This window comes from Periophthalmus magnuspinnatus, chromosome 1 (genome assembly GCF_009829125.3).
Source record: "Periophthalmus magnuspinnatus isolate fPerMag1 chromosome 1, fPerMag1.2.pri, whole genome shotgun sequence".
NCBI lineage: Eukaryota > Metazoa > Chordata > Actinopteri > Gobiiformes > Gobiidae > Periophthalmus > Periophthalmus magnuspinnatus.
The window spans coordinates 9,115,258-9,135,492 of record NC_047126.1 but is presented as its reverse complement, the minus strand read 5'-3'; the positions used below and the strand labels follow the sequence as shown (position 1 = coordinate 9,135,492).

The 20,235-nt window shown below is 39.6% G+C and overlaps 3 protein-coding genes across 3 annotated transcripts in view; 2 read left to right on the top strand and 1 right to left on the bottom strand.

The window, feature by feature from the left end:
- Positions 1-2,210, bottom strand: part of LOC117374170 (cytoplasmic phosphatidylinositol transfer protein 1-like) — a 62,750-nt gene extending 60,540 nt beyond the window's left edge. The window contains exon 1 of the mRNA XM_033970350.2: positions 1,902-2,210. Within this exon, the coding sequence (XP_033826241.1) occupies positions 1,902-1,949 (48 nt within the window). The 5' untranslated portion in view covers positions 1,950-2,210. The remainder of the gene's footprint in view (positions 1-1,901) is intronic.
- A 3,392-nt stretch (positions 2,211-5,602) lies between these two features.
- psmd12 (proteasome 26S subunit, non-ATPase 12) lies at positions 5,603-8,547 on the top strand. Its single transcript, XM_033969898.2, has 11 exons — positions 5,603-5,806; positions 6,122-6,181; positions 6,313-6,441; positions 6,519-6,626; positions 6,721-6,825; positions 7,083-7,232; positions 7,317-7,451; positions 7,534-7,646; positions 7,775-7,949; positions 8,023-8,100; positions 8,185-8,547. Exons 1-11 carry the CDS (start codon positions 5,699-5,701, stop codon positions 8,392-8,394), a joined length of 1,371 nt encoding a protein of 456 aa, XP_033825789.1. The 5' UTR covers positions 5,603-5,698; the 3' UTR covers positions 8,395-8,547.
- A 401-nt stretch (positions 8,548-8,948) lies between these two features.
- The window catches only part of helz (helicase with zinc finger), a 27,698-nt gene continuing 16,411 nt past the window's right edge, over positions 8,949-20,235 (top strand). The window contains exons 1-15 of the mRNA XM_033983681.2: positions 8,949-9,026; positions 11,694-11,945; positions 12,572-12,608; positions 12,748-12,872; positions 15,166-15,222; positions 15,307-15,355; positions 15,438-15,513; positions 15,626-15,824; positions 15,933-16,040; positions 16,116-16,257; positions 16,335-16,481; positions 16,680-16,950; positions 17,433-17,559; positions 17,650-17,862; positions 19,135-19,265. Of these exons, the coding sequence (XP_033839572.1) occupies positions 11,712-11,945; positions 12,572-12,608; positions 12,748-12,872; positions 15,166-15,222; positions 15,307-15,355; positions 15,438-15,513; positions 15,626-15,824; positions 15,933-16,040; positions 16,116-16,257; positions 16,335-16,481; positions 16,680-16,950; positions 17,433-17,559; positions 17,650-17,862; positions 19,135-19,265 (1,916 nt within the window). The 5' untranslated portion in view covers positions 8,949-9,026; positions 11,694-11,711. The remainder of the gene's footprint in view (positions 9,027-11,693; positions 11,946-12,571; positions 12,609-12,747; positions 12,873-15,165; positions 15,223-15,306; positions 15,356-15,437; positions 15,514-15,625; positions 15,825-15,932; positions 16,041-16,115; positions 16,258-16,334; positions 16,482-16,679; positions 16,951-17,432; positions 17,560-17,649; positions 17,863-19,134; positions 19,266-20,235) is intronic.

Here is a 20,235-nt window from a genome sequence, read left to right as displayed (position 1 = left end):
CAGGGTATAACCTGGATAATACAACTATTCTTACTCTCTTTGTGTGAACAAGTGTCACACAGTATGCACCTGCAATGTATTCAAACTCCAGAGACTCTTCAGCGACAGACATCCAGACTCGCCTTACTGAAATTGGAAGTTATCTTGAGATTCCAACAAATGTACCTACTTTTGTATACAACTTATTTTTACTTATGTACCTAGACTGAGCGCTGACACAGAATAGCGCTGGAATTCTTTCTGAATCAAGTAGTTTAACACCACATAAAACCCATGCTTTAAGGCTTAAAATCCAACAACACAATGACTAAACGCAGGACCTCAGAGTAGACAGCACATAGGACAAATATGATCCTACTCAGTATTTCCACATAGTTTTGTTAAGGCTGTGTACAGCGCCTGTCAAAGTAGTATAAACATCTGTAGTAGAGTATGGCTTTATGATGTAACACAGCAAAGCAGCCGACTAATCTTCTCCCACAAAACAATACACACGAGAGACATGACCTCGAATGACCTTCTGACTCCAAATCTGAGTGAACGCATTAGCCTACAGCCCCAGGGATTTGTCATAGAAGTAAATATCCGATGGCTTCCTGCTAACCCGGGTTTCTTGCAAAGTCCCCCTCCATGATTTTAGCAGTCTAACCTTTGCTCATGGATCTTTCATTCCATCAGTTCTCCATCTGTGTCCCTGCCCTTTCTGATTACTCATACTGTATTTTATTACACGCTAACATTTTCCTTAGGACAGGCAAGAAATAGTTTGAGTCAACTTTGTAGAGAAAGGGATGTTTCTTAGCTCAGTGTGTAACCCAAGATAAGATAAAGGAACTGAACAGTAACCTCTGTTTCTTTTATTTGTTCAAGTAAGAGTTCATGAGACTATAACATAATTCTGCGGGTTGGTCCTGATAGCAGGGATGCAAGAAACCATATGAAAGCAGCTTCAAATGACAGTCACCAAATCTGAAACAAAATTAACTGAATCTATTTGGTGCAACGTCATAAGTGTGTTTATGGTGCACACCTTGTTGGACTAAATATGAAAAACATGAAAGAAAGAAATGCCTGACGTTGAATGGAAACGCCCACATGACTAATTATTTAGTCCAAAACAATCCAAAGGTATTCACGCTGCATTCAGACAGATGTTTTCTCACAGCTCTATGCCAGCCTGTGACTAATTCAGATTTTGTCAATTGTTTTGGACCTAGTAAAATGAGTTACAAGAAACCATGACATGAGCTTGTGTTGCCAGGTTCACAAAAGCCAATTAAGACCAAGTTAAGAGTTAGAGCAAATATAATGTCCACAAAAAGCTTAGAGGTAACTGACTGACTGTTATTAAGCCTGAACAGCTTCAATAGAATACATGTCAGGACAAGAGAATAATCATCTTATCCTCTAATTTTAGACTCATGGGGGAGATTGTAAAACTGTCTGGAAGACAGTGCCTGTTCATTTGTGTTCATTTGTGTGGTTAATCAATGCAAACTACTGCTTTGGGTTGTTTTACATAAAGCATGAAAAAACGGGTCTAAATTTGCACACGGGGAGAGTGAAGATTGGTCTTTGCCACTTTGTAAATGCCATAAATAAGGGAAACGTCCAGAAAGGCTTAACATTTGATGCACAGGGAACTCTTCAGAGCATAGCATTAGATGTCACTGCGGCTGCTACTGGGCGACGTGATCAGCCCTAACTAAACGTTTACGCATGGATCTGCTCCTTAGATGTGCTGAAGGCGCACAGGAAGCGAGGACTGAGCTCTAAAAAAAAACCGTTTCAAGCAAAGTGTGCTCGTAGCTGTATCCTAGTTCTCAGCACACAGACCAACAAATCCAAACTACTAAGTGATCACACACAAAGAAACAAGCGCAAAATAGTTCTGAACTTACCTCCTCCACAGTGAGGGGCATGCATATCCTGTACTCCTTCAGCAACATCTTCCACCACCTCAGCGCTTGTTTGTCTGTACTCAAAGTGTCAAAAACAGCCACAGTAAATCAGCGATCCGTCTGTCCGCCGTTAGAGATGTTTGACGCTGCGGTTCAGGACATGGGGAGGTCTATCCCGGGTTTGGAAACACGACCCAAGTCAGGCTTCACTTGTTTCATCGGAACCAGCTCTGAGTCTCAAAGTCGCGGGACGCCACACTGCACAAATGAGCTCGGTCCAGCGGTCATCCCTTCCTTTCACACGCGCGCGTCAAGTTCCACGTGGTGACGACATCGCCAGCCTCGAACCGGAAGTGTTTCAAAATAAAGGAAGAGAAAAAGAATGCTTGAATAAAATTGTGAAGTAGTATTTTGTCTCCTGCTCAGTTAAGTAAGATTAAACAAGCTATGTCTTCGGATTGTATTATAACGCTCTTTACATATTTTATTTTAAGTCTTTCAGTTAATACATTTATGATGAAAATCGGATGTAGTCTGCACTTCTTACAGCACGTGAAGTGACTACACCACAACCACACGGCTAAAAGTCAGCACAGCCACTTACTGCAATACTAAAGGACAGCACGTTTAAAGATGTTTTTTCTGTGAAAGTGTTTATTTTGGTAGGCTCAACTATATTACTATGGGCACCTTTTGAATGAAAATTGCTCGTTGAAGTTGCTGCTTTTGTTGTGTCTTTTTGTATTTCAGTCCTTCTTCCACTTGGGGCAGTTGAAATAACGTTTTTTTTTTTTGCATATCTAAGACTGCGCTGCACCCATGCTCTGCCCTCCCTCTGCGCGCGGCACAGTGGACACACGTTTTATGGATTAGGAAACACATCGTTGTTTTTGCCACGTTTCTTTATCCCTCCCTCACACAACACAAAGCCTCTGAAATGTCAGAACTGGCTTTCATTCATGAAGTGGTCAAACCAGACAGACGATATGTCATACAGTCAGCTCAAGTTTTAAAGGTTATGGCCATGTTACTCATGTCCTGCGAAGTAGACCCACACCTCCAGAGCAGTGCACACCAAACTGGCTGAGGGAGCATCAGAGTTTCAAGAAGGTGCAAAGGCAGTACTATTCCATTAAGTGTCTTTAATTTACACATCTAAAATAAGGGTGCAGACACCTTTAAATGAGGTTACAATGCATCCTTTTGCACCCCTGTAGACATGGCCCTGCTCCAGAGGTAGAAATAGTAGGTCTGACCTTAAAACAAGGCATACCTTGGGCACCAGACATGTAGATGTTTTGAGCTTTCTCTTCAACTGTAGATAGTGACCTAATTGCATAGTTATAACGGGCCTTCATATCTTATTTGTATATTAATATTACCATTAGACCCATCTTTTCCAACAATCATCATAGTGTGTTATATATATAAGGCGTAATTTTAAAAATCGATGAAGTTATTGTATTTGCTTTTGGGCAAATGATTGTGGTGTGCATATAGATTCCAGGTCCAGGACTCTAAACCTGTGCAGTTGCTTCTTATAGTGGCAAGGCAAGGCAAGTTTATTTGTATAGCACAAGTCATACACAACGTAATTCAAAGTGCTTTACAGAATAAGAAAGACATTAAAATCATAAAAACATAAAAAATCATCATACAATTAACATTAAACAAGAATTGTGCAGAACAAACTCCTTTCAGTCACATGCACAGCTAAACAGAACCCTTTTGAGGCTGGATTTAAACATTGTAAAAGTAGTGGCCTGTCTTACATCTTCAGGAAGACTGTTCCATGTTTTAGCTGCATAAAACTGAAACGCTGATTCCCCATGTTTAGTCCTGAATCTGGGCACCAGCAGGAGGCCGGTCCTAGAAGTCCTTAGAGTGTGAGATGGTTCATATGGCACCAACATGTAGAAGATGTACTTTGGTGCTAGGCCATGGACAGACTTGTTCACAAGCAGAGCTGCTTTAAAGTCTATTCTCTGAGCCACAGGAGCCAGTGCAGAGACCTGAGTACAAAACTTATGAGCTTGTACTGTCTAGTTCCAGTCAGGACCCGAGCAGCAGTGTTCTGGATGTACTGCAGCTGTGTTGAGGCTCATTTGGAGAGGCCAGTGAGCAGGTCATTACAGTTGTCTAACCTACTGGAGACAAATGCAGGGATATATCTCTCCAAGTCTGGTTTTGACAGTATATCTTTGATTTTTGCAATGGTAAAAAGCTGCAGATGTTATTGATCTGATGTAACTGTTAAAGTTCAAGTCTGAGTTAATTATCACCACTAGATTTCTAGCCAGATTTGAAGGTTTTAGAGAGAGAGACTGGAGGTGACAGCTGGCACTTTCTATTTATTTCTGTAGGCCAAAGACTATGACTTCAGTCTTGTCTGAGTTTATCTGGAGAAAGTTGATTGCATCCACACACTGATCTGTTGGATGCAGTGGAAGAGTGAATCCACTGGTCCATATTTACCTCCTGCCAGTGAGACATAGATCTTAGTGTCATCTGCATAGTTGTGGTCGGACACATGATTGCTGCATATTAACTGGCAGCATGTACAGATTGAACAACAGATTAGCCTGACTTTAACCCACAGTTTAGGGGCTTTCTCAGCCACCTGTAGGAAAACCACTGATCTGTATTCGTTTAATTTACGGGGGCAGTGCAGTCTGTTAAAGTGAAATTAAAATCAGAGCCGCACAGGCAGAAGAAGGTAGGCCTATATTTAACTAATTCATGACTAGACCACTTTCATTCACAGGTGAACCTTTTTATTCATTCAAACCATCACCTCACCTGGGATCATGATGAAAATTAGGACCATAATGCTTTAATTATCAGTTAACCAATTTAAAGATACTTAAACTAATAGGCCAAACATGGGACAGGGCTGTCTCTCCACGCAGTGTTTTAAGAAAGTGTTAGACATTTGTGATGTAATGTAGTCTTCCAGTCACACTCTCAATGATAAGTATATGTCTCCCCCTACAGGCGAACCTATATAGTAGCCACTTGCAAACTAACTTTGGTAGTGTGACAAAAAAATCAAGGAATCAAAGATTTTAAATTTAATCAAGTATTATATGGTTAGGGGGCTTTAACAGAAAGTCGATAAATATGTAGTTGTCGTAATTGTCAAAGTTTTTTGTTTGTTTATTTGTTTGTTTTATTACCAATATACACATGAACAACGGCAAGAGGCTTAAGAGTTACATTACATTACATTCATATGGCATGTGCAAAAATATTAAACAAATGTAAAGAAAAAATAGTAATACAGTAGTATATTTTCATTTCCAAATTCTGTGCAAAGTACGTTTGTTTTCAGGGATTTTGGGTTTGAACAATAGTTTAAAGAAATTATATAGGAGGACAAAAGGGATTTAAATACAGCAAGTTTGGGTTTCGTGTTAGAAAATTTGCAACAATGAATATGATATTTTGAGAGGATTAGGATTAGATTCAAAACGTTTTTTTCCCCCCACAATATCTTTTTCGAAAACACCAAAAATTACATCTACGTTTAGATTATATTAGATGATCTATGTTCAAGCGAAATTTTGAAACGACAACATTGACAGGGTAGTATCCATGTAGGATTTTCAGGCATATCTGATTAAAGTTGTCTTGGGGTCTTTTCTGGGGTCCTTCAGGCGCGTCAGACACACCTCACGCGCGCCGCTCTGATTGGTCGATTCCTTCTCATTTCCTTTTGACAAACAAAATAGTGCAAAGGAGCTCAGTTAGCCATTCAAAAGAAACGGACTTCTAATCATCGCTAACAGGGATCAAACATGTCTGAAGAACGTTCTGAACGATCCGATGGACGGATTGTAAAAATGGAAATTGATTACAGCTCTACTGTAGATCAGCGGCTGCCTGAATGCGAGAAAATGGCCAAAGTAAGCGCTGAGTGGAGACGTACTCCCGGCTGAGTCATGGTGCCGCACTGGTGCTAGCATCCGCAGTAGCGTAAACCTTGTACTGGGTTATCATATTTTAATTTTGTTTACTGCTTTTAATTATTTATCTATTAAATCACACGTTATTCATTAGTTTAAGGGTGCATTTATGTTTCGCCTACACGTTATGTTCATTAGCTAGGCCTTTTCAGTTCAGTTGCAATGCTAATGCTAAACGCATTTAGCCCAGTCATCCGTACTCTACAGCAATCCCACACAAATAATCGTCATTATAATCATGCATTTATGTTTAAGGACGGGAAACTACAAGAAGCTGTTGAAAGTTTGCTGTCATTGGAGAAACAAACACGAACGGTGAGTAGTTATTCTGTGTGTAACATTTGGTAACAGTTGTGGACTTTTTTTTAATTTTTTGCTAGTCTTTTCCTTCTAGTTAAAGCTAATGATGTCATTGTTTTCATTTTAACCCTCAACTTCTCTCTCAGGCTTCAGACATGGTGTCCACCTCTAGAATTCTTGTTGCTGTGGTCCAGATGTGCTTTGAAGCCAAGGACTGGGATGCCCTTAATGAGAACATTATGTTGCTGTCAAAAAGGAGAAGCCAGCTCAAACAGGTAGAAGGTTGTGTTAGTAAGGTGAAACTATGAACCACTGTAAAATATATTTTAACTAATCAATTTCTCTCTGATAGGCTGTTGCCAAGATGGTCCAGGAGTGTTACAAGTATGTGGACACCATCTCTGATCTTACCATCAAGCTTAGGCTTATTGACACGCTACGCACTGTAACAGCTGGAAAGGTTTGGCAGTTCTTAACTTGAGCATTTGATGCTGGGTTCATTGCTTTAATCTGATCTTTGCTTATACCTAAAACTTCTGTACTTTCACAAATAGATTTATGTAGAGATTGAACGTGCCAGACTGACTAAGACCTTAGCTGGCATCAAGGAGCAGAGTGGAGATGTCAAAGAGGCAGCTTCTATTCTTCAGGAGTTGCAGGTATGAACATCTGTATAATGATGCATGTGTTACAGCCAGATCCAAAGTGAACTTTGAACTTATAAACTTGTTTCCATGGCTTTGGAGTAGATCTGAATGTTTGTTTCTTACCAAATACTTGATCTTGTCAATATACTTGGCAAAGCATGTGCACCCTTAAAAACAAGACTCCAAGGCAAACTGGTCTAGGAACTAAAACCAGTCAAAACGTGTCTTTTACTTATTTAAGCAGCCTTTTATGTTTTCTTTTTCTTTAGGTAGAGACCTATGGGTCAATGGAAAAGAAAGAAAAAGTTGAGTTCATCTTGGAACAAATGAGACTTTGCATTGCTGTGAAAGATTACATACGCACCCAAATCATAAGCAAAAAAATAAACACCAAGTTTTTCCAAGAAGAAGGGACCGAGGTAAGCCAACCTGCTTTTTTCTTGCTACAGACCAGCTTCTTCATTTTGTGAGTATACCTACAATTATCTGTTTAATCAATCTAGGAGCTGAAACTGAAGTATTACAACCTGATGATTCAAGTTGATCAACATGAGGACTCATACCTGGCCATCTGTAAACATTATCGTGCAATCTATGACACCCCGTGCATTTTGGAGGATAGTAGCAAGTGGCAACAGGTAAACCATCAGCTTTTTAAAATGTTGTTAGTTAAAGGTTTATGCTGTTGTTTTCTTAACTCATCCATCGCGTTTGTTTTAGGCCCTGAAAAGTGTGGTGCTGTACGTGATTCTCTCGCCCTATGACAATGAACAGTCTGATTTGGTGCACAGAATTAGTACAGACAAGAAACTTGAAGAAATCCCCAAATACAAGTATGTTTATGTTTTATAGATGGCAACACTATTATGGAAGTACAGTATGTATTATACCGTTAGAATTAGTGGTCCGTGTTTACACACAGGATGATGTGCCTCTAAATATTTTGCCCCTCTTACCCAAGGGACCTTCTGAAGCAGTTCACCACAATGGAGCTGATGCGCTGGACTTGTCTTGTGGAGGATTATGGAAAAGAGCTGAGAGAGGGATCTCCTGACAGCCCTGCCACAGATGTTTTCTCTTATACCGAGGAGGGAGAAAAGAGGTGGAAGGACCTCAAGAACAGAGTTGTGGAGCATGTAAGTCCTGATTTACACATGGATCCAATTTATTTGTCTCTGAAATAAGAAAAGATCTTTTTTGTTTTTGTAGAACATCAGAATAATGGCTAAATACTACACCAGAATCACAATGAAAAGAATGGCAGGACTGCTTGACCTCTCTATAGATGTAAGTACTAGCACATACATTAAAAAGGTTATATCAGGACATTTTATTTCACTCATTACTTGTATTTCTTCTCTGCACGCACAGGAGTCTGAGGAGTTCTTGTCCAACCTTGTTGTAAACAAGACAATCTATGCCAAAGTAGACCGTCTGGCTGGCATAATTAACTTTCAGAGACCCAAAGATCCTAATGATCTACTTAATGACTGGTCCCATAAACTCAACTCTCTTATGTCATTGGTCAACAAGACTACACATTTGATTGCCAAAGAGGAGATGATTCACAATCTGCAGTAAAAATTACTGTGCATTATTTTGTATTACCTGTTTTTTCCTTGAATAAAATGTTCACAGAATACACAGCGGTGGAGATATTATTTCAACACCATATCTCTTTTGTACTGTCAGTTAATATGAAAATAAACAGTACCTGTCCATTATGTAAAGCTATTCATGCCTTCATGTTTGACTCTGTTGTACTAATAAATTGTATTGCATTTACTGTAATAAATGTAAAACTTCATTAAAAAATCATTTGCTTTTATTCTAATTTCTTTTGCCTTGTTAAAGGGGTGGTTTTTCAGTAACTACGGCTGAGGTGGTACACATACCAATGACATTAATCAGTTATTTATTCTGAACAACTCTAAATTAACTGGTTTAAAAGACCCATCTTTGCTATAACTGTATTTAAATGAACCTAATGTTTGTTAATAAGAATATCGTGATGATCTGATTGAAAAGAATGGAATTTATATTTGTCTTGGATTTATTTAAACCTAAATGAGGACTATAAGTGACATTTAATATTAGGATTTGCACACACAGCAGCACATTGTACTCCCAACAACCTTCAGAGCGCTACATCCCACTATGCTTTGCGATGGGTCTGACAAGTGGATCCAAGATGGCGTAGAAAGTAAAGCTAGGTAAGTGTTGACTTCCCATTTTCAGTCCCACCAGTTGTCTTTTTCAGTGCATCGCTAATGAAGCTGTCTGACTGTGTAAACAATCAAGATGATTACAAATGCATTTAGTTTGTGCAGGGACGTCAGTGTAATGACACAACAGTTATATGCGCACAAACACCGAGCCAACATCTTGGGCCCAAATCCCGTTTTGTTTCGATGAGCTATGCTACTAGCTAGCTCGCTAACATTAACAAACCAGCCAGCTAGCGTTATTCTTGCCGTGAGCCTGCCTCTTTGGTGCTATTAAAAGCCGTATTTTGCCAGGCAGCTAACTAATAGCTGCGCATTTGTTTCATTGACAAACATATCTGTGCAAACATAATGTCAACGTTAAGATCCGTTGTATTTGTGTATTTCACCAGGCAGCCGTCACTGCACTGACCCACAGTCGTCCTCATAAGTTTCTATCCCAAACACCAACTTGTTCGTCCTGAAACCAAACAGATCATCCACAGTTTTGCCGTGGCTGATTGTATTCTGTTTCTTTGGGATTACTCTTTAACACTAGACATGGGAAATACGTCTGCAGTTCTCCATTATCTGACAGGGGTCATGAAATTTCATTTTAAATGTTTACATCACAAATGCGAAAATGCTTGAATCCTGCCTGTGCAAACAGCCTGTCCCGCCAAACTTGAGTTAGTTCAATGCACTAGGAGTTTAGGATTATAAGTAGAGGTGTAAAATGCCTCCTTGGATTTGTCAGCTGATAGAAAGTGCTCTTTAATTGCATTAAAATATAGCAATATTGTCCAACCTGATTGTGAAACTTGAATGCTTCTTTTTATCTTTGTAAATCTGCTATCCAGAGAGCCCTGCGTTTGCTTATTTATTAAACAACTATAGAATTTATATTAAACCATTCCCAGGGTTACATAACTTGTTTAGCTTTTTTATTACTGTTCTTTTTTAATTTAACTTACACTTTAGTTACTTTCTAATACATACACAAAGAAAACATTTAAAGCAGGTTTTGAAACATTTTATAGTATATTTTATACTATAACAATTTATATCTTCTTCTGTCTTCATGAGAAAACGTATTGTCTTTAGGGCAAAACTGTGATACTACGATAAATTGGAACAGACGTCACTAGTTTACTGATCAAGGATTAACATCACCACAAGCACACTTGTGGCTGATGTTTTCTGGAGCAGGTCACACTGTACTTTATATTTTAAACTGTTCTGCTTAGAGTCAGCAAGAACATGATGCTCCTCCTAATCACTGCTCAATTTTGATTGTCAAGATGAAACTATTGCACAATGTTATTTATTTTAATTAACACACCACTTTATTGGTAGAGCATGATGGTCTACTATTTTGTCTTTTTCTTTTCTGCATTGCAAAGGCTACACTAGGCTATACTAAAGGCTATACTAAAATTTCAAACTCAGTTTTAATACGAAGGAATAGACTCGATACTCAATACCAATTCCGATACTACAATGATAATTAAATCACTTTAGACAATAGAATGTGATTTTCAACATTAAATGGTAGTACTTTTTATATTAAATATGTAGTGCTCCATGGGTATATACTACTCTTTGTACTACTACTAGTACTTGCTCTCTGATACAGCTCAAGATCATTCTAAAGCTATTCAGGAAAGGTTCATTTTTGTCCTGTGAATGTTACTCATTTGAACAGGTATTGAGAATAAAAAAGGTATCAAGTTTCGATACTAGTTTTAGTATCGATTAGTATCTGATTTTCGATACTTTTGGCAACCCTAATTTATTCTGGCCTTTCTCTGGCCAATATACATGGGACTGCAAAATATCTAACATTAACAAATTATAACTGCACTGTTTAACCTTTCTGGTGAAGGGATTATCCACATTACTGTTTGGCCTGGAATGTTCCACTGTATGGCATTATCTATCTGACCAACCTGACAATCAATCAATCAGATCTGGAAAGGCAGTTCATTCCATTCACAAAAGAATGAAGGTTCAGTAATTTGGTTTGTGATTGGATAAATGGCTGAGTAGTTAAATAGTTTAAGGAGGACTTTCTTTGTGTTGGAGTTCATATTGGGTGCTGAGGGTGTGTGATATGTGAGTGCAGGTGTGTATAATGAACATATGTTGCATACTGAGGAGGAGGGGTACTTTGGGCCTGGTGATATGAAGCTGGTAGAGATGACGTTAAATTGAGTATCATCGGTGCAGCAGTGGAAGTTGAGCTGAGTCGTTTTAGGTGATGAAGAGGTGGAGGATACACAGCACCTTCTGACCTTCCTCTCAAATCACCACTACAGCTCTGCAAATATCTAGTACATATATTCCAATGACCTGTGTGATGAAAGATGGTGTGGTCAATGGGGTCAGAAATTATTAATGGAGACATTAACAAAGTCATTAATAGTTTGAGATGTACGATGCTGAAGCTGTAATTTTCTTCCTAAAGGAGTAGTTAGAACATACTTGTTTATTTTGTGCAGTTAATGTTCCAAACTATTGCACAAAGAAGTTGTATTTGTTTTTGTGTGGTGAAAAATGCGTTGATATCTGATACTTTGATTCTTTAAAGTTGTATCAACAATTAACAGTTATCACTGAATAGATGTATTTATTTCTGCTTTATTCCTGCTGATCAGATATTTTGGTGTCCTGCAGGTGGTTTGTCCCTAAGTCATGGCGGACAGGAGAGCGGAGAAGTCATGTGAAGAAGCCAGTAGATCGTTAGCCCGGCGGGAGTACGAGGCGGTTGTGAGCCACAGCTCGGCTGCTCTGGTGGCACTCGCACCCCAAACCTCAGTGAGCCCCAGTCCTCCAGCCCTCAGCACTCCCCTCCGCAGTCCTCCGGCCCTCAGTGCTCCCCTCCGCAGCCGCGCCCTGCTGTACCGCATCGCTGCCTCGCTGCAGCTAGTAAGCATGCTCTTTTTACATTTTTACAAGCATTTACAACCTGCATAATGTTGCAACTTCTTGGTGTATTGACAAATAAATTCCTGTACTTAAGCACAGGGGTGCTTTGCTGTAGATACATTTCATAATGTTATACAAAACTCGCAAAAAGAAATCCAATTATGAAGGAAAATATTTTAAAAATCTCCAAGTAAATATGCCAATATTTTGTAAATGTCTTCAAGATTAGACATGTGATGCCACACTTCACTGTGATTGGTCAAATCCACCTGTCGCTATAAGGTCCTGGGATCGACTCCCGAGAGTGTGGGGTTAACATGTTTTTTGTGCCTGCATACGTTTCCTCTGGATGCGTCGGTTTCCAGTGCCACTAAAACATGTATGATAGGCCCCCCTCTAGGGCCTGGACAGCCTTGAAAAATGGATTCTGAATCTCAATGGGATTTTCCTAGTTAAATCAAGAATAAATAAACAAAAATAAGCATTGAATCACAATATGGTAACGGTAAAATCATATTGTCCCAGGCCAGAAAAGATGAGCTGTTTAGTTATGAGTTTTTGGCACAATGCCTGCTGTTCTGTATGTGACAGACTAACATTTATGTTCAATTCTCTTCTCACAACAGAAAAAATATGAGGAAGCTGATGAAGACTGCAAACATGGTAAGTGACCATGGAGGAAATGTTGCTGTGTTTGTTTTGGATTTTCTTTTGTCTGCTTGTTTACCTGATGAAAATACAGATACCTGTGATGTATGAGAGTTGACTAATGCATGTTAACAAGAAATATGGTTAATTCTAGTCCTGGCAGAAGATGTGTCCAGGGGAGATGGTTCTCTTCAGGCCAGCCTGCGTGCCATGCTGTTGGATGGCAGCCTGCAGGAGGTGGCCAGCATCCTCTCAAAAGCCTTGTATGGAGAAGCACTGGTATGACTTACCTTCCCTATAATAAGCGGTGGGCCAACAGCTTTTGTCATACTGTTGATGAATCTCTGCTGAGGGAGAACCCTGTTTTCTGCTTATCTACATTTACCAGGGAATCTAAATACATTTTTCACCATTCTTATTTCACAGATGTGTTTTGGTAATTGCAACTTTTCTCTGATACTTTTTGAGGCAAAAACAGATTTCACAGTGGGTGATGTATCCTCTCCTCTCACATCTGGAAATATTCTAGTGCTGACTTAAACTCTGCCCACCTGTTCATGGTCTCAACCATGAGCAAAGATCTGCTCTTGGGGCGTGGTATAAAGCTGGGTTGTTATGATGCAATCACATTTTACGCTTTTTATGTTCCAAGCGTTTTGAGACTCATACTGTCCACCTCAGTCATCAATCTATTATAAAATGATAGCATAACATAATAACCAAGACCAAAAGAAGGAAATCAGCAGAGTTTGTCAATGGATGTTATAAGATCATCAGGTCAGGAAATCATAAACTAATCTATAAACATACAGCCGCATGGTGACATTACGTTGAAGCAAGAGATTACAACTTTGTTGTCTGCAAATGTGCACCATCGTCGAACACTCACATTATTCTCATATAAAGCTCATCCAGCTGCTGTTTGTGTTGTGAGTGAACAGCTGTGCGGTGCTGCTGACTGATTGGTTCACTTTCAGAATCTCTGGTATACTATTGGTTTACGGCCATGGCGTTAGCCTGAAAAATGCATAAGATACAATTAGAATTTTGTGAAAACGTGCGAGAATCTCAAGTGGTGACAAAGTGGGTCTGGTTGAGCAAAATACACCTGAAGGATTATTAGGAACACCATACTAATACGGTGTTTGACCCCCTTTCGCCTTCAGAACTGCCTTAATTCTACGTGGCATTGATTCAACAAGGTGCTGAAAGCATTCTTTAGAAATGTTGGTCCATATTGATAGGATAGCATCTTGCAGTTGATGGAGATTTGTGGGATGCACATCCAGGGCACGAAGCTCCCGTTCCACCACATCCCAAAGATGCTCTATCGGGTTGAGAGCTGGTGACTGTGGGGGCCATTGTAGTACAGTGAACTCATTGTCATGTTCAAGAAACCAATTTGAAATGATTCGAGCTTTATGACATGGTGCATTATCCTGCTGGAAGTAGCCATCAGAGGATGGGTACATGGTGGTCATGAAGGGATGGACATGGTCAGAACCAATGTTCAGGTAGCCCGTGGCATTTAAACGATGCCCAATTGGCACTAAGGGACCTAAAGTGTGCCAAGAAAACATCCCCCACACCATTACACCACCACCACCAGCCTGCACAGTGGTAACAAGGCATGATGGATCCATGTTCTCATTCTGTTTACGCCAAATTCTGACTCTACCATTTCAATGTCTCAACAGAAATCGAGACTCATTAGACCAGGCAACATTTTTCCAGTCTTCAACTGTCCAATTTTGGTGAGCTCGAGCAAATTGTAGCCTCTTTTTCCTATTTGTAGTGGAGATGAGTGGTACCCGGTGGGGTCTCCTGCTGTTGTAGCCCATTCGCCTCAAGGTTGTGCGTGTTGTGGCTTCACAAATTCTTTGCTGCATTCCTCGGTTGTAACGAGTGGTTATTTCAGTCAACGTTGCTCTTCTATCAACTTGAATCACTCGGCCCATTCTCCTCTGACCTCTAGCATCAACAAGGCATTTTCGCCCACAGGACTGCCACATACTGGATGATTTTCCCTTTTCACACCATTCTTTGTAAACCCTAGAAATGGTTGTGTGTGAAAATCCCAGTAAGTGAGCAGATTGTGAAATACTCAGACCGACCCGTCTGGCACCAACAACCATGCCACGCTCAAAATTGCTTAACTCACCATTCTTTCCCATTCTGACATTCAGTTTGGAGTTCAGGAGATTGTCTTGACCAGGACCACACCCCTAAATGCATTGAAGCAACTGCCATGTGATTGGTTGATTAGATAATTGCATTAAGGAGAAATTGAACAGGTGTTCCTAATAATCCTTTAGGTGAGTGTATATTCTGCTTATGTTTAATTCTGTGTCCTCCCTCAATGGAGACCTATGTTTTCACGAAAGAAAGCAGACAGGCGCTCTCGGCCCACCGTCTATAAAAAGTGGACATAATGATACATCTTTATTATGAATGTTAAAATATGCCATCTTTGGTAGTACTGCACTGTGCCAAATATGTACTTTTGGAATAAAAGTGTTAATTCAACATGGTTTTGATCTTCAAATACTCAAAGCATGTTTTACATTTACAGAATGGAATAGTTTCAAGAGACCTAACTAGGTTAAAAATGCTCTTCTCAGAAGTAGAGGTAAGTGCATTTTGCTTTGATCAAATTGTATGTCACCTGTACCAACAGAACCCACTTGAACTTGTTTCATTTTGTAATTCTTAGGCTGTAAATACACAAATGGCGCCAGAATACACTGAAGACCAAGATGAAGGTAAATGCCGTTAAAGCAAAAAAAAAACAAAAAAGATCAACATTATGATATGCTGAATTGACCTCTGGGCTTGCACTAACAGAGCTCCAAGATGGCTGGCAGTTCCGCCCTCCGCCTCGAGGAGTCACCAGCAGTGAGGAGTACACCCTCTGTAAAAGGTAAGGGAACACTAGAAGTCTCAAATGACTGTTGCCTTTTGTAATCATTTCAAATGGAATGTGAAGACTACCTATATTGGTCAGATATGAGTTGTTTTTTACTGTGATCCAGGTACTTGGAGCAGGGCCTGTGTAGGTATGGAGCCCAGTGCACATCGGCCCATTCTCAGGAGGAGCTGATGGAGTGGCAGAAACGCTACGCCTCACGTCTCATCCGCCTCAAACAGCAACAGGAGAGCAAGCACTTCACGGAGAACTACATGGAAACACTGATAGAAAAGTGGATGAACTCTCTCTCGCCTGAGAAAGTGGTGAGTGTGTGAGGATCAACTCTAGGAGGAAATACTTTTCATTTGAACAAAAGGAAAATCTGCCTGGTAACTTTTGAGACATTCTCTGAATCATGTTGTTCTTCTCAGCTAAGTGACAGTCTAGAAGGAGTGAATGTACAAACCAGCTCCACTCTCTCTGTTACTGTCACTACCAAAAAATCCTCCCACTCCTGGACCTTCTCCTTGTTGTGCAAGGTAGGCAAATTTATGAGTCCAGTTGTATGTTGGATGAAGATTTTGTGTTATTTAGTTATGTATGTACTTGATTAGCCCGCTAGAAAGTTGCACAGGATCGCCTTGCTCTATGATGCACACCGGCCACACTTCTCCATCACTGGAGTTTCAGTGGAGGAACAGCTTCAGTCAGTCGCTCCAGGGTGCCAGGAGTGGACTTCGGGAGAAGAAGCATCAGGTTTGTTTCATGCTTTTTAAGACGCATGCTCTCACTGTAATCAAAAATCTGTATTATAACGTCTATATGTTCCACAGATAATGGCCTTGACCACTGTGTCTACAAGGTCGCAGTTGGTTTTACCACAGAGATCTTTGGTACCTTTCGACAGACAGTAGTCTTTGACTTCGGGTCAGAACCTGTACTTATGCAAAGAATAATGGTGGATGCAGCCTCAATTGAAGGTAAAAATATATACAAGATGTATTTAGATACAGCTACAGGCTTAATCTAGATGGATAAACTTTATGGTTGTGTAGTTCACAAAATGGACAATCGACATTAATAATGGACACTGAATAATAAAGTGTCCAAGTTATTGCACCAGCCCCATACACTAAAGTGATAGTTATATCTCTATGTGTATGTTTTTCATATATCAGATCTTGAACATCTCATGGCTGCAAGACAGCAGCTTCTGATGACAGCAAAACGCTGGGATGCTTCGTGTAAGACCATTGTTGAATTCACGCCCAATGAGACGATGGCGGATATGGAGCGCAGCCTCCTGTCGCGTTACCAGATCCCCCTGTCAGCCGACCAGCTTTTCACTCAGTCTGTAATGGACAAAACTCTCACCAAAGACAACTACCAAGCCCGGCTGCATGATCTGCTCTATATAGAGGAGATTGCACAATACAAGGAAGTTAGCAAGTGAGTACATTCACTTCCATGTAGAGGTTGTATTCAATAAATTTTTTTTTATACCAATAAGCTACAGTAGATCCTTGTTTAATGGCATTAACCTACCACTAGGTGTCAGGCTTCCCTTTCATGTGAATTTGTCTCCCTCTGTCAATTTGTTGACGATCACTATGCCAGTTTTAGTTCAGTTTCTTTTATTATTAAAGATTAATTTAAAATGTCAATATAACAACTTGCTGCACTTTGGCTCATAGCAACAAAATATTCTGTGTCTGTCATTTCTAAAAATCAAACATTGTCACTAATGTACTAATTAATGTAAATGGAGACAAATCATACCTTTTCGGTGTAAATTTGTAATTATGTAAATTATTATGCCCGATTATGCTTTTATTGTTTGAGCATTTACTTGCTCATATTATTACCAGTTTAGCACTTTGTTGTATAAAACATACTACACTAAACTGACATCATAATGTTTGTCCATGCAGATTCAACATTAAAGTCAACCTCCAGCTCGTCACAAGTTTTATGCTCACAGGCATTTCAGTCGGAGCGAAGTATGCCCAAAATGGACAACTTTTTGCACGCTTCAAACTGACAGAAACATTGTCTGAGGTACTCTGTTCATTGTATACACTGTATATACACATCAGAAATGTTCTTGACTTGATTGCACTTTCAATATATTGCTCTCTGTTTAAACAGGATACATTAGCGGGGCGCTTAGTTATGACCAAGGTGAATTCAGTCCTTGTTTTACCATTGGGCCGCGAGGGTGCCAGCTGCCAACCACCGCCTGGGGTCAAAGAGCGTGTCTATGAGGCTGTGATTGAGGAGAAGACCAAGGACTACATCTTTCTTAGGATCTGCAAGGACTGCTGTGACGAGCTAGGGCTGCAACCAGACAGGGAAATACAGGTGTGTATTAAAAAGGACAAGGGTGCACCATTTGAGACTTAAACCATGTTATCTACTGTTACATCATCAAAAACATACCTGGAGTTGTGTTTTGTTTCATTCACACATGTTTGAGTAATCCTTTATTATTAGTCTATCTACATCTCCAAAGCACAAAAACGCTGTGTTCCACCTTGTGATGCCATCTAGTGTCAAGTTCAGAGCTACGTTTTACCTTCATTTCAGTAGAGATTGACAATTCCCAGGCTGAAATGATCCAAATGATTCTAGTGAAGGTTTAGGGAGTTTAAAAACACAGTGGAGCACTTGTATTACCACATGACATCACAAGGTGGGACAGATTGTTTTCTGTTTGAGAGAAGAACTCAGCCTAAATATGCAGGGTTTGTGTGTTTAACATGTGTGAATGAAACAAAACACAACTCCAGGTCTGTTTGTGATGAGGCAACAACATTATAACATTGATCAGAAAATAGCATAATATAGGCTCTTTAAGGACTGACTGTAGTGGCACTGATAAAGAAAACACTGTTAACAATTATCAAAACTGTCGTCAGTTCATGGACAGAGTTAATGTTATTCTGCTGCATGTGATCCTCCTGTCATTTCCTTTTCATCAGAGGAATTTTTTTGGTTTTACATTGGTGCATTAGTCTTTTATTCTTGGCCGGCCTCTATATATGTTGATATTTGGGAGTTATTGTTTCTCTTTTATTTTTTGGGGTTGTCACAATGAACTTGAAACATTAATTCGTCAGGGTCTGATATGATAACTGTATATATCCAAATAGAAAGTGAGCATGGGCGCGCTTCCAGCTCCATCGACTCTGCCTCCAATTCACTTTACATTGAAAAATTGTCACCTGTCGCTCCATAACTGCTGCTCTGAGTCTCATCATTTTGGTCTTAAAATGTTCGTATTAACCCGCTCTACATGATTCTGGTGTTTTTATTTCGCTATTTTGTCCGTGATTCAAGATATGAACATTAATAACAGATAAAAGGCTCTTTGGTTGTTATGACACTCACGGTCCAAATGTGGAACTCTGCTGGAAATTCGCCCCTATAACTGCTAGAGCTGAACGCTACAGGTGACATCACACTCCCTTAGTCCACTTCTTTATACAGTCTACGGGGTCTACTCACTCATCTAAGCCCTTGATTTATTGTTGCTCCAAATCTATTTTTAAGAAGTGTGTGGACTTGCCAATTGGTTTCAACAAAGTTATTATAGAGATTGAACATTTAATATGTTTTTGCTCTTCGCCTCAGGTGGAGCTTCAGTTCCAGCTGAACAGACTGCCACTGTGTGAAATGCATTATGCTCTGGACCGCATCAAAGACAACACAATTCTGTTTCCTGATGCCAGCCTTGTCCCAACAATCCCCTGGAGCCCCAACAGGTCCAAAGTGCACCATTCAAGTCCATACTCATACCTTCATACAAAGCATAAAACACATTTTATTTGATACAGTGACATTCAATCCAAAATACATGCATATTTCTAAGTGCACAAGAACTTGTTTCAAACATTAGTGAGGGATAAGCCTATGGACTCACATTATATGCCTGTGTATTAGCCTTTGCTCACTGAAAAGCTGCCAGTTCCTCTAAGCTTTAGATGTCTCTGCATTTGGACAGGTGGGTCGACACATGCCGAAATCCGTATTCACAAGAGCACAAGTCAAAAATAATCCTCTTGTCATTTTCACAGCTGCTGTTCAATCCTGCCAACTCACTTTGATTGTGTGACATTTGTTTAATTGGATTTTTGGAAGTCAAAGTATTGCATCCTAGTGGGCACTTTTAATATAAAAGTAAAGTGTGCTACAGTCAATCTACATTATATGCAAGAACAGATGTAACTATTTATGTATTGGCAAAAGATAATTTCTTTTTTGTTTCTTTGACTCTAGTGGCCTTTTAAAAGAGCAGCATTGCAACTGATGATGTCTGAACATTGTCTAAAGGCTTGTGGTGTTGAATTGTGATGGGTCAGGCACATTCCTCTTATAGTCACCAATATAACTGATTAGTTGAACTTATGAAGATTTTTCCTTTTGAATACTTCTAATAAAAGTACAAAGTAATCAATACAAAAGTACTGTTATAAGCATTTTATGGTTAACATTTTGGAAAGGCCACAGAATGGTCTGGAAACAGGTCTGGGCTGGAACTACAGACTGACCTTAAAATATGCAGGGAACAAATGGGGATATGAAGAGACTTGATACTTTAACAACACATCATCTATTGGAGGCCATCGTTTACTGCCTATAATTAAATGATCATAGCATTATTTTTCCTAATTTTTTGTCTGTTAAAATTATACAATCTATTTCTGTTTTTGTCATGATTAATCCTGATGTTGA

Coding starts and splice junctions, on each gene's coding strand:
- psmd12 (XM_033969898.2), top strand. CDS start 5,699: ATGTCTGAAGAACGTTCTGAACGATCCGATGGACGGATTGTAAAAATG. Junction 5,807..6,121: donor AATGCGAGAAAATGGCCAAA/GTAAGCGCTGAG, acceptor TTTATGTTTAAG/GACGGGAAACTACAAGAAGC. Junction 6,627..6,720: donor GCACTGTAACAGCTGGAAAG/GTTTGGCAGTTC, acceptor TTTCACAAATAG/ATTTATGTAGAGATTGAACG.